The following is a 14,158-nucleotide window of genomic DNA, read 5'->3' as shown; positions in this document are numbered from 1 at the left end:
GATTATCCTACCTAAGATCAAAGCTTTATATATTTATATAATTTATTCAGGCCAGAATAGGTATCATTATAAAAATATTTTAAAAGTAAAATAAATCTAAATGGAAGTTGAAATGTATGTAATAATCAACTCAAACTTTAATATTTTATAACAAAATGATATTCATACATACGATTTTTCGTTCCTATCCACATCACAAAAGAGGTGTCTCTCGTTTATTGTATTATTTGAATAATTACTTATGAATTGGTAATAATTACTTATGAGTTCATGTAATTATTCAAATAATAAAAATAAGTACATAGTTAATATAATATTATTTATAAAAAAAAATAAAACATTACATTACATAGATCCTTTGCATAGATCATACTCTGATAAGTATAACTAAAGTGTAGATATCGAGATATTTCTATAAAATTGTATTCTTATTATGACGAAAAGTTTACTATATAGGTGGGTTCTATAAATACAAAAAACTGTAACTTTACACAAGTAATTTTCAAAGAATCGTTTATGTGGAAACTTTTTTTGGGCCTATTAGTTCCAGTCGAACTGGGAAAATTACTGGGAATTTTATTTCATATTTCAAGTCAGGAATCGATAACATAGGTTTGACTAGGTAGTTTTTTTCAATTTGCTCCACTGTCTTTAATACTTAATATACATACATATATTACGCCTGATTCCCATGGGGGTAGGCAGACTCTAGGAATTTCCACTCGTCGCAATTTTGACAAATCAATCGCTTCCTTCATACTAGGTGATATTACATATACCTATATCTACCTAGTTGACTAAAGAATATATATAGAATAGCATGGTATCGGTATAAATGAATATTTTGGTATGTGCAGTACATGCATATTACCTATATGGTACATTGTCCCCTATTTACTATCAACGAAATTCTAAGTCCGAGTCAGTATGAAAATGATGACTACTTTTGACTATCATTAATCTACAGGGGAATAGATAAGGTGTTTATATATCATTAAATCTAATTTAAATAGGTAGCGCCGAACTAACTTACTTTAGGAAAAAAAAAACAACTCAAATTGTTTCACATAACTTTGTTCTACCTAATCTTTGAAATGTCATTACCAGTCTCAATTTTAAATACATGTTACAGCCATTTCTCCTCTCCATTTCTACAATCTGGGCTCACAGCTCTGCTCTGTATATATTATGTTATTATATATAATTATACAAGTTACATTTCATATAACAAACACAATTATAAAATAAGTTTTACTTCAAAACATCGTATTTACAATACACATCACTATTTGTCTTTTAATGTATATTTACACACATTGATTGAACTTATTTACAACTAACTTAATAATATAGCATAAATATTATTTACAAATTTGTGATTATATCGGTAAATGTAGTGTATTTTATCAATTCAAAATTCGAGTGTAATATTAGCATTTAATAATTAAATGTGATTTGGAGATTTTATGTCATTTTATCATTTACCACAGTTCCTAAAAGGAAGATCTATATATTTATACATAACAGCTAATTATATATATATATAACAATTTACATATAGTTAATATTATACTTAATTTTAAAATATTCACAAAATTATACCACTACAGGTTTTCTTTCTCTGCCTTTACAAGAACAGCTTTTTTTCTTTAAACTACTATTTTTCTTTGTTGCAAATTCATTAAGTGATCTTGTAGAACTTCGTTGCTATAAGGTGTCGTTTTTATCATTTACTATATTTACATTATTAACTTTATCGTTTTTAGGCAAAGTGTTGGCGTTATTACATTGAACTTCTTGTTGTTTGTTCTTTGCGTCTCCTTTCTCTTTCTCGCTGTACAGTTGTGTTTGTCCATTGGTCAATACGAAGTCTGCTGGGTCGGTCTGAGTTTCCTTGTCTGCACACGGAGGTTCTGTGAGAGATAATGTAAAATTCCAACTTAACAAGTAAAGACACAGTATTTTTTGGAAGAGGTTTTCTTGTGTTTAATTCACAGACACAATATTGTTATGAGGATTTTGGACAGCTTTGAATTAGGTACGGTGTTGAACTAGTTACTTACTGGTTTCAGAAGAATTTAAGAGCTTTCTGTGTTACGCTGTAAGTTACGCTACGCTGTAAAGTGACTATTTTGCAAAAGATCCTTATCGAAAATAGAACCTTTTGCAAGTTCTTTCTTTTATTTTTAAAAAAATCATTTCCTAGAAAGAGTCTATTCCAAATTGTCAAGCTTGTAAAAGGTTACTTCCCCAGCCACCAATCATCTAAGCCCAGGATCCGCTAACTTATCAATAACTTAGCTCTTTTTCTATACTTACTCATAGCGTACTTCTTATTCAACTTACTCTTATTCTGTGCCGGATGCTGCGCCATGACAGGCGCGGGCGCAGGCTTCTTGCTGTACCTGACCGGCATGATGCTCTGGCGCACGTTCCGCTCTGGTCTGATCAGGATTATGTACAGCTGGAATTAGAATGGAGAAGATTTTTATTTTGTACTAATTCATAATTTCCAATGTGAAAAATTCTTTCGATTGGATAAAAAAATAAAATAAGATGATACAATTTGAAGCCGTTTGACTACGAATGGAGGGAAGTTCGATACAAGAAAATTTCAAACCTGCGAACTTGTAGACCACTGCGATATATTTGTAACTCTTATTTGGCTTTCACAATCAATCAATCAATCAATTTCCAACTTTCACAAATGTTTCGGAGCGTTCACCAAATCCGCCGAGCTTATACTCGTAGAATTTTAAGACTTGAGCTTATTACATTGATAGATTTATTGGTTACCTTAGGAGAGAAGAGGCAGACGAGCGTGACGCTGGCGCTGAGCGAGATGGTGACGGCCATGCTGGTGACGCGCAGCGGGACGTGCGACGCCGTGCCGAAGTACAGCGGCACGAATGCCAACCAGATCACGCACGTCGTATACATTGTGAATCCTGACGACCAGCAAAGAAAACCATGTAGTTATTTAGCGGATCTCTTCCTTGAACGATTCAAATTTATTTGTTAGACAAATTAAAATACCCCCGATTTTCGATATTCATTTAAATACAACTTTTGAACGACTGAACCGATTTCGATCAGACATATCTAACGCATCCAAATCGGTTTATCCGTTGATGAGCAAAAGTGCCACGTACACAGACAGACACACTTAGCGGTTAAACTTATAACACCCCTCTTTGTGCGTCGGGGGTTAACAAACATAGTCGTTGAATTTAAATTGCAATTAGACAAAAAAAAAAAACAAGGAATAAAAAAGCAAAGAAGAGAAAACTGACATTAAACGATGTGTGTTTGCAGATGAAACAGCTGATTTTCTAATATAATTCATCATCATTTTAGCTTATTTTCAGACTTCTCAGCCAACTGCTGAGCGAGAGGCCTTCGTATACGCCACTCTCCTTTGTCTCTCACATGCAAATCTTAGCCACCACCAATTAGATTACAACAATTAGAAGTACCCACAACCAGAAAAATGGCAATAATTGTTATGGTAGTAATTAATTAGAGCTGAGTTTGGATTTCAGGGAGAAAATAAGATAAAAGCAAGAGGACTAACGTCATAGACTGAACGTTAATGCTATGCAACGTAGACACCATTATAAGTACGAAAATGAAAAAGGATAAAATAAATTACGATGGATTTATTGGTGTAATCGAGGACAAGTAACTTGATAGCTAGCAAATATCCAGTTCATATCGAAAAGATTTATATTATTTTCGAATAATATTCATACAAGAAAATGATGCGGGATTAATATTTTTTATATCTACTACCAAACTATTAAAGAAGACTTCAACTTTGTAGACATTTAACGAGGTGCTAACACGGTAGCTGAAGTTATTAGCGCGTTAAACTGACGTCTGCGTAACTAGACAGACATGGATTAACAGCAACAATGTGAAGCTAATCATCTAGTTAGTCTGCAACAGCTAAAAGCAATTAGCTAACGGTGTTGCATACTAATCGCAAGTTCAAACACAGAATAAGTCACAGCTGTACAGAAGGATCAGTCTAGACCAACGGTCATGTGAAATTGAAACTTATTACGTGATACCAGCGTTCATATTTAATTGTCGCCGCATTGGTCACACCACTAGTTTAGACTGATTTTGTTGTTAGCTGTTGCCATGTGAGTCGTAATCTTATTATAGTAGTGTGAGCGTTTATATTCAGTTGGCTCCGTGGATAATGACGTAAGCCTAATTAGCTGGCAACTCAAAGTAATTTGAATGTAAAAGATAGCCCGTCGTGTGGTTCTGAAATCATAGTAATACTCGCTAGGAAGAAACTAAAGCTATGTGCAAACGTAGGTCTGTAGGATAATTTTATAGCAGCGAATTATAACCAGGAATGAGGAAATTAGATATTATAGACGACCTCGGTGGCGCAGTGGTAAGGTTCTTGCCACTGAACCGAGAGGTCTCGGGTTCGATCCCCGGTCGGTTCTAGATGGAAAATGATCTTTTTCAGATTGGCCCGGGTCTTGGATGTTTATCTATATATGTATTTGTTATAAAATATAGTATCGTTGAGTTAGTATCACATAACAAAAGGCTCGAACTTACTCTAGCTAGCTCAATCTGTGTGATTTGTCCTAATATACTTTTATTTATTTAATTTCAGCAATGTAAATAACAGTGTATGTGGCGTAAATAAATTCGAAGGAATTATGTACCGTAAAATATTTTATCTGAAAAAGAACAGCATTAAATGTAGAAAATTCGTGTAATTTTCAGTAGGCCTTTGAATAAATGCAAAAAATGCGCAATCGTTTTGTGTGGAATTTGTTTGTAGTCCAGCGATACCGTTATCTTAAATTTTTATTTTCCACGATTAATTGCCTGTTAGTAGTCAACATTGTAGCAAAAAAATTAGGAAAACTTGATTTTTGCTTTGTATTAGTGTACTAGTTTTAAGTAAATTTTTGACGTGAATAATTATGTAGGTATATCATCCTAAGCTGAACAGCTGAATAAAGAATGAATTGAATAGTTTTTTTTCACTGTAATATAAAGGCTAAACATTTGCCAGTGAGAGTAAAATTTTTAAAGTGAAAACTTCTTTAGCGGCGTTGTGCACTTTTTGTGATTGGTGAAAAATTTTAAACTCGCCTCAGGACACGTGACCCTGATCGAAAATTCGTAAGACGTCAAAAATTTAGTTCTCACGTCTGCCGGCACTCCCGGAATGCAAACCGTTTTTTTTTTTATTGTTCAACGAATAACGAACAAAATTTACGATTCAATTCGCCATAGACACGCCTGATAAGATAGTTATAGAGAAGACGCAGTGTCATAAACAGCTGGCATAATAAACGAAGTTAATTAAAGAAACCGGCGATTTTACACCTTTGAATAGATCTTCATCAGGCACCCCTAAATCAGCCTCCGACAGGCTCTCAGAGCCAATCTATCAGGAAACAAACCAACAAACAGCTCGGCGAGAACAATACACGCTTGCTAGCGATGACAATATTGATCCTCAGGATTAATGAGGTTTTGTACAACGGCGCTTGTGCTTGATAGAGGTTCTGTATTGTCAGAGGGCTGGGGTTAAATTAACCCAATTTCTAATTTACAGCGAATTCCAATCAGTGTCAATAAATGTCAATAAATATATCGACTATTTGTTCTGCTATATTAAGTATCCATAATCCACATTTGTCCTACTAATAAAAATGCGAAAGTTTGTGAGAATGTATTTGTGTATGATTGTTTGTTACTCTTTCACGCTCAATTCACTAGAGCGATTATTATGAAATCTGGTACATGGGTAGAATATAACCTGAAATATCATATGGTCATAGTATTTTTTATCCGAAATGCCCACGGGAGCGAAGCCCCGGGACTCAGCTAGTAATATTATAAACACAAAAGTCTGTCTGTTCGGGTTTCACCTCCTAACCGCAGTACCCATTTTGATGATATTTGGTATGCTTATAGCTCAAGACAAGTCCAAAACCAAACCAGTCCAAACTAGACTACATTTCTATCAAAAATCTAGGTAGACGTTGGTACAAAGATCGTTCAGTTTTCTCAACTAGCAAAAATATTATATAACAAGTTTATTTGTTAAAAAAAACCCCGACTTTTTAATATTCATTTCGCTAAAACTTTTGAACGGCTAAACCGATTTTGAACAACCGCATAAAAATTAAATAAATATAATAAAGAAATATATATATTAGGACAAATCATTATCAGACAAAAATTACCTATCAAATAAAAAAAAAGCGCATCCAAATCGCTTCACCTGTTGATGAGCTACGGTGCCACGTACACAGACAGACACACTTAGCGGTAAAACTTATAGCACCCCTTTTTTTGCGTCGGGGGTTAAAAATAATGTGTTACCAATGTGTTTGCTCTCGTTGAACGCTTCGGGTATCTTCCTGGTGAGGACGGCGTAGACCGTGCAGACGAGGATAAGCACGATGGGGTAGAAGAAGGCGATCATGTACGACGCATCCACGTATGAATCGCACACCAGCATGTTGTCCTCCCTGGTGGGGTAGTGGAACATGGCTCGCGCTGGAGCCACGATCATCCACACTACTACGATCAGAACCTGGCGCGAGAAATTATAATTATCATTTATATATTTATAGGTACCTAATTAGGTATCATTTATAGGTACCTAATTAGGTACCTATATACTGTATTGTTTTTATGAAGAACTAGTTTTCACCTTTCGCATTTCATTATTGACTTGCTTGTAATAGCAATTAATAGGTATTACTTGTAAACGCGCACGTATCTTTTACATATTATAAAACAAAATCACTCCACCGTCTGTCTGTCTGTTCGCGACAAACTCAAAAACTACTGCACGGATTTTCGTGTGATTTTCACCAATAGCTGGAGCGATTCCTGAGGAAGGTTTAGGGGTAATTTGTTATGTTTTTAATCGAGCAAAGCCGAAACGGGGCCAGTCTAACGGGGCTAGTCTTTTTTCGGACTTTCGAAACGTCCCAAGTATAAAAGGTACGTGCGCGTTTAATACCTGTATGAAATTTGAGGAAATATACAGATAGAGTAGGTATTACGTATTTATACCTCACGGGGTAGACAGAACCCAAACCTATATACTCAACGGCCACGTTTTGCTGTATGCTTCAAGCTTTTAATATTGTAACAGGTTGCTTGCCCATCACCGATGGTAATTAAGTTTAAGACTTACAATATGGAAATGGGAAGAAACGCAGCTGGCTTATTATATGTTTTGATTTCGTTCTTAGACCAACATATAATCATAAAAATTTACTACTTTTTTATATGAAAAATTATAGAAAAATAAAAGCGTGCATGACATAGGTACTGCTTAAAGTCACTCTTCTGTCCTCTTGATTCTCCATACACAATCATACATAATTGCTGGCAATAGCTGGATAAGGATGGGCCAGGGTTGGCTTAGACGGATGGAGGTACCAGTACCCAGCCTATAGCTCATGGGGAGCTGCAGTTGATGATGATGAGTCATACACTATCATCATAGTTGACGCGATAAACAAATAATTACAAAATTCATTCTCCCATTTTAAAGGAAGTTAAAATCCTAACAGACACAAGAAATTGCAAATGAGAATCACTTTTTTGCTATATAGTGACAAAGATTCCTTTTTTGTTTCATGATTTACAAACCTTATTGATCTACATAGGTGATCGAATATTTTCAATGTAATCCATACACTAAACTTTTATACGACTAATTATATCTACTGCCCGTCTCTCAGATCCGATATTCCAGTTTTGGATTTGTTCAGGGCCACTCAGAAGAGAGGGTAAATCCTACCGGCGATTTATCAAAATGTTTTAGTTTCTGTATGGAACAGATTTTCGTAACTGTTATCTGGCTTTGAGTAAATAAAATCATGATACTCACCACCCATGAAGACGAAATTTGGCAGGTAGGTAGATACTATGGTACATACTTTAGTGACGGGTTAAGGTCACTTATGGATGGTTATTTTGTACGTGCTTTTTATTTTTGAATAGTTTTTGAGTTGTAGAAGGCCTACCACCATAACATACTGTGTACGCATCGTTTAAAATAGGACAAATTGTGGACGCAATGACGTGTTTTGAATATCATATATATATATATATATATATATATATAAAGAAGTATAATAATATATATGAAGAAGTGTAATTAAATTGCGAGATTCGATTTAAATACGCTTCTAAGTACGTCACTTAATGCACACTACATAAAACAAAAATTGTATTCAACGCCTTTCCTTTGTGTATTCGATCCACAAAATCTACTGAACTCCTAGAAATTACCCAGAATTAGTATAAGATGTATCTAGTTAATTAATAAAGGTAGTATATATCAGTCGGTCTGACTCAATAAAAGTGAGCACATTTATTACTTACAGACCGACTGATATATACTAACGTGGATAAGCATCCACGTAGTGACAGCAGACATGTTATTGTTAAAGTTCGCGGCTCGGCCTTGGACACACGTTTCAATTACCGACGTTAATTAGGGTATTACGAGCTAAACCCAGACAGGTTTGCGAACAACTCTTGGTGAAAATGAATTCTGATGCATTGTATTTACGATGATCCATTGATATGACGAACACGTGACTCGCGCCGTATAAGGCGGCTTGAAAATTAGAAAACTGTACGTACATTCTCTATCATACTCGCGTAGTCCCAGTTGTGTTCGGGTCTGTAAGATTCGGTTGTGATTTTACAAGCGGCTGCTTGTCTGACGTTAACCGTCCTTTGAAATGTCTATCAGTTGCCAAAATCATGTCTTTTAGTCGTCGGATACCCCATTCATGGGAAGTTATGGAGCGATCCTATATATTAAGGTAGGATTATGACTTATCACCTATGTTCAAGTAAACTGTTGCATTTTTTGATTATTTTGCATTATATTGAGCTATGATCTTTCTGCTATGTGATTGACAAAGATAGCTTTAATAAATTATTATTGATCAACAATATTCTATCAATTACTGTGTTCTGTTTTTCCAGGTTATCTCCCAAGAGATATAAATTAACAACCACCATTAAGTTATCGCGGCTAACTTACACACAAGTGGAGTTTGTGCGCACGTTTCCACACGGATGTCTTACTACACCGGATGCATGTAATGGCCAGTGAAAACTTCAGTGCATGGAAGTTAAGTACAATTTCGACTTGCGCGACGGCGTACATACGATCCAACGATGAAGGAGACTTACTATAAAAAAATAAATAAAAATGTTTCTTTTTACCGAATGAGTAATAATTATTTCCTGTTTGGGGACGAGCACGATGATCCCTGATCAGTCAACCAAATTTGTTACAAGACAAATATGAGTAACTAATTGATAAAGAAATTCCTGTATCATCTAACTTCAGGGCTTTTGCACGGTATAGTTCCATACATTCTTTCTTTCTTATCGAGTATCACTGGTGTCAGATTTTATTCAAGCCTTTTAAAGGCATTTGACATAGTTTTTTTAAAAGGTTTTTAAATGTTCTTTTTACATGTTTTCGTTTCACATGTCTTTGTAATAAAGATAAATAAATAAACTTTTACGATTACCAACCGCATTGCTCTCTCTCTCTCTTATTAGCTATTTCCTTAATCAAAAATAAATATTTTTATGACATACTGTTGTCTCAAATCTTTCATTATGTCCATTACTCTCTTTCCGTAGGTATTTCCTCAATCAAATTGCGGGGAATTTTCTTAAAACCAACTGAGCCTATTTTCGTGCGCATACATTTTTATCAAATGTTTACCTGTATGGAGACCAGTGCAGCACAGATGGCGAGCTGCGAGCTGGGCGAGATCAGAATTGGCCTTTTGGCTGAATGCTTGCTCGCGTTGAATATCCTGGAGATTCTATTAGTCTTCGTGAGGAGGGCGGCGTAGACCACGGTGAAGCAGAAACCCGTGCCGAATCTGGGGAGCACAAATTGTTTACAAGATTACGTTTTGTTCTTGAAAGAAGGCACTTAGTAGTGGGATTCAGTAAGTTGAGATGTAGGTAAAATATACACAGATTGCCTGAAGTCTATCGCATGATTCGTTCGGTTTCAGGCGGCACTTGTCGCCAAGTCTTAAAAAATCACGAGATGCTCAAACATATTTTTAAACTAGAAATAATTATATTTTCAAAATTTTTTATAAATGGCCTCTCAGTAAATAAAGTCTCATTAGTATATAAAAAACTTTTTTCGCATAACTTTCTGAGTGACCTGGTCCAATTTTGAAAACGGAAACTTTTATATGACTCCATGAATCATAAATAAGTAAAATGTATAAATTATTTTCATCCACAATATAAACAAGTACCTACTTATTAAAAAAAAACACCAAAATTAACTACAGACACGTAACTTCTGAATTTCTCCGATAAATCTTAGACTATGTAGGTATATCGATGTTTATGTATATTCAACTGAAGCAAACATGGAACTAAACAGTCTAGAGTAGAGATCCGTAACATCTGCCGGGACTGGAGTTTGTCTTACTATAGGTACCACGGATTGCGGTCTGCAAGCCGGAACAGATTGGGAAGCAATGTTTATTGCAGACATTGCATGTACATTATGTACTTTGATATATTATTACAAAAAAAAATGTTAGAAGACACAATAATGGTAAGCCCTTCTGGCATGACAGGGACCAACACTGTTCAAATGGGTTTCCTTCGGCATTTCTTCTCAGCAGTGGTCTTTCCGAAATGCCAGTAGTTTGTAGCTTGTGAGGAATAACTATTTGATATAAAAATTGATGTGAAATGTGTGTGAGGTGCCTGTGATGTGAAGGTCTTCTGAATAAATGATTTGAATTTGCACTGCATCTGATATAAGCTAGTATTAACACTGAGATTTGTAATCATTATGTGGATGGAATGAACACATCCTATTGTAAATTAATTTTTTCGACACTGTTATTGAAGTGGCTAATCATTCATTGCCTTCTGTATTTTATACATATACTAGCTTTTGCCCACAATTTTGTATGTGAGTAAAAAATCGTTTCCCGTGGGAATTTCAGGAAATCCCTTCTTAGATTCTTTAGATTCCTAGGAATCTACACATCAAATTTCAGCTCAGACAGTCACTGAGTAACGCAAGAGTTTTATATATAGGTATAGATTACCTGGCTAAGAGTAAACTTAAGGATACCTTTACCAAGTCACTTTTTCGAGTAAATGGTCGTCTAAAAATTATTGGTAAATAAAGTAACAATTTTATAGATTCAAAACTAGCACCTTTAGACTACACTTAAAGATAGTAGACAGCGCAGCATTTTCGGATTTGCTATTAATACGTAACGAAGAAGACAAACTATAAGTTTTCAACCAGTCAACCGTCTACGATCTAAAATAAGAAAATCCAGTTTTTTTGTATGTGGTTCCTAAGTCTTGTTCCGAAGTCGTTGCGTTTTTACACGTCTATATTCGTCCTTATTTTTGGTGTTCCTCAGATCAACTTCAGGCAGGCAATATGCCACGTCATCCAACTCATTACAACTGACCTACTTACGTGAGGTTAATACATTTGTATTATGTTAGGCGGCTTTGTTCTCACAAAGAGAAGTAATTGCGTCATTGAAAGCGTTCTATAGAATGTTCTCGAATACTCTGGGACATTCCGGACCACGAACCAAGTAACGGGTGTGGAGAGGCATTTCCAATCTTACAAATAAACCAAAGATAGTTTGTTCCTCTTCACGCGTTATCTACTTAACCAATCTTCTTGAAATTTTGCATATATATTTTAAGAGTACGGTGAAGGAAACTATTGTTCCCGCGGGATTAGCGAAAAACTGTTTTCTACTATAGGTGGCGCTAAATACTAATAAAATAAACTTTGCAATAAAACTCTAGATGGCGCTGTGTGTATTTTAAATGCGCTATGGATCTTTTAGTTCAATTATCCCAATCACATTTTATTACGAAGTAAAAACTGTTCTCGAGGGCAAGAGTGAAGCCGCGGGTAAACAGCTAGTAGCTCATAATCTGCACTGTGCCATGGATGTTACGGGTCGGATGGGGTACAAAAACTTGTTCTAGTTACAAAACAAAACAAAATAAGCAATAATACAAAACAATGGCGGACTTAAACAGCTTTAAACAATATCTTCCAGCTTTGGCTCTTCAAAGGCTTAGTGAGAGAGAAAGAGGGATTATTAAGAGAGGCAAATCTATAAAAATATCAGATTTCTATGTCCAGAACGAATTAAACATTTGACATTAGGTTGCAATAATCAATTTTGACGTTAACCTTGGTTCTCAAAGCGACTGCTGCGGCCGCGCTGTCACTACGATCCGTCAATTTTCTTCAGGATGGAATCATTTTCAAAATCGATCATTCATAAAATTTACATTACCACAGTGTAGTACAGATTAATTATTTTAAAGTTAAATAGTAAAACTAATTCTTGTGTTTAATAAAATTTGAAAAATTGTAATGATGGCGTGGTCACAGGCAGTCGAAACCCTCTGAGAACCACGAGCCGCCGAGCGACGTTTAGACAAATGGCGTATTTTACGCTGTTATGCGCAGGTTAAATTTATATTAAAATTGGTGCAACCGAATCGAACACAAACTTTAATTGAATGTTTTTTTTTTTAATATTTAAATTTCAGTTTTCGAAATCAGACTTAAAAAAAATAATATTTAAACAGTTACAGAGTATCCGTGACTATACATCATGTAAACAAGCAGTGAATAGGACAGATAACCTTGCTTGGTTTGCCCTTATCCTAGAAGTGTCAACTTTTATTTATTTCATATTCCGTCGACATAGAGTGTCGACATGAAATATAAAATACATAAAAACTGTCTGAGAAAATCTTCTATTATTAAGTATTCTGAAAGATTGTGTGGTAATAATTTATAAGTAGATAGAGCGTAAATATGTAACAATTACTTAGTGAATTGAGAAAGAAATCTTATTTCAGAATATAAATTGTGTTATTCGTACCTAACTTTTATTTATTTAGCTATATGTATTCCTTTTAAAGTATTTAGTTTTGTTGCGTTATGGCGAAAAGATTATCTATTAATTTCATAAAATGTACTACATCTTATTATTATTATTATCTTATAATTTATTTAATAATAGCTATTTCCCGTGGCTGTGTTTTATCCAGAATTAATGGTATCATATGTGGTACTCCGTAAACTATGAGGTAAGCATAATTTTATGTGGGAAAGTAGATAAGAGACATCTGAAGCGTGAAGCGGCGATAAAGCAATACACAAACTTAACTTAGCATTAATATTAGACTTATGCCCGCGACTTCGCCCGCGTGAATTTCCCACGGGACATTTATTTAGTGAGTAATGTACCCTGAGGTTTTCCAATCCCGCACTTCAATCCTTTCTAGCGTTCAAGCCGCCACTATTTATGTGCTAATGTAAAATTTAACTTCCATTTTGTTTTTACGTTGTTACTGCTAAAACGTCAGGTATACAAGCATTAAAAATTGTTACAAAAGGTGCAGTGGAGTAAAGAAAACGTTGAGACGGATCTGCATTGAAGCGACATAAAGGTGAAGAATGCGCGTCGCACCGATATTGTAAGGTGTAGGCAGGGTTGCCTGGAAAATACACTAACTATAAATATTTGCAAAATCTAATCTTATCCTAAGTAATTGTAACATATTTACGTTCTATCTACTCGACCGAACTTCTTGAAATTTTGCATACATATATACTGTGTCTAAATACTTGCCCTCTGCAAATAAGTACATTATGTACTTGAACAATTACCTTAGTTAATTCTAATAAGAGTCCTGCGTTACACTTAGAGAGATAACATTTATTTTTAATATTGTATGATTAAAAAAAACATAAATTATAAACACAACGATATGCTTCTTTGATATATTATATTAGAATATTTTATATATTATATATATATATATATATATATATATATATATATATATATATATATATATATATATATATATATATATATATATATATATATATATATATATATATATAATATTAGGATCGATTATGCATCTATATAGGTTAAATTAGGTATCTTTATAAAAACAATAACTTTTTTCATTTGATTCTAAATAGTACTCAATAAAATCAATCAAGGTACTTGTTTTTTCTAATAATTTCAATTATTGAAGTTAATATGTGATAATGTTA

The 14,158-nt window shown here is 34.4% G+C and overlaps 1 protein-coding gene across 4 annotated transcripts in view; it reads right to left on the bottom strand.

Moving 5' to 3' along the window:
- Nucleotides 1-333: 333 nt before the first annotated feature.
- The window catches only part of LOC128674729 (metabotropic glutamate receptor 2-like), a 234,749-nt gene continuing 220,924 nt past the window's right edge, over nt 334-14,158 (bottom strand). For all 4 annotated transcript variants that reach the window (XM_053753566.2, XM_053753568.2, XM_053753567.2 and 1 more), the window contains 5 exons: nt 9,770-9,932; nt 6,373-6,586; nt 2,797-2,948; nt 2,347-2,464; nt 334-1,913 (listed from right to left, as the gene is read on the bottom strand). In XM_053753566.2, coding sequence (XP_053609541.1) covers nt 1,708-1,913; nt 2,347-2,464; nt 2,797-2,948; nt 6,373-6,586; nt 9,770-9,932 — 853 coding nt within the window. In that variant the 3' untranslated portion in view covers nt 334-1,707. The remainder of the gene's footprint in view (nt 1,914-2,346; nt 2,465-2,796; nt 2,949-6,372; nt 6,587-9,769; nt 9,933-14,158) is intronic.

The sequence above is a fragment of the Plodia interpunctella genome, chromosome 13 (assembly GCF_027563975.2).
Source record: "Plodia interpunctella isolate USDA-ARS_2022_Savannah chromosome 13, ilPloInte3.2, whole genome shotgun sequence".
Taxonomy (NCBI): Eukaryota; Metazoa; Arthropoda; class Insecta; order Lepidoptera; family Pyralidae; genus Plodia; species Plodia interpunctella.
The sequence above is the reverse complement of the archived record's forward strand: the minus strand, read 5'-3'. Positions and strand labels throughout refer to the sequence as shown.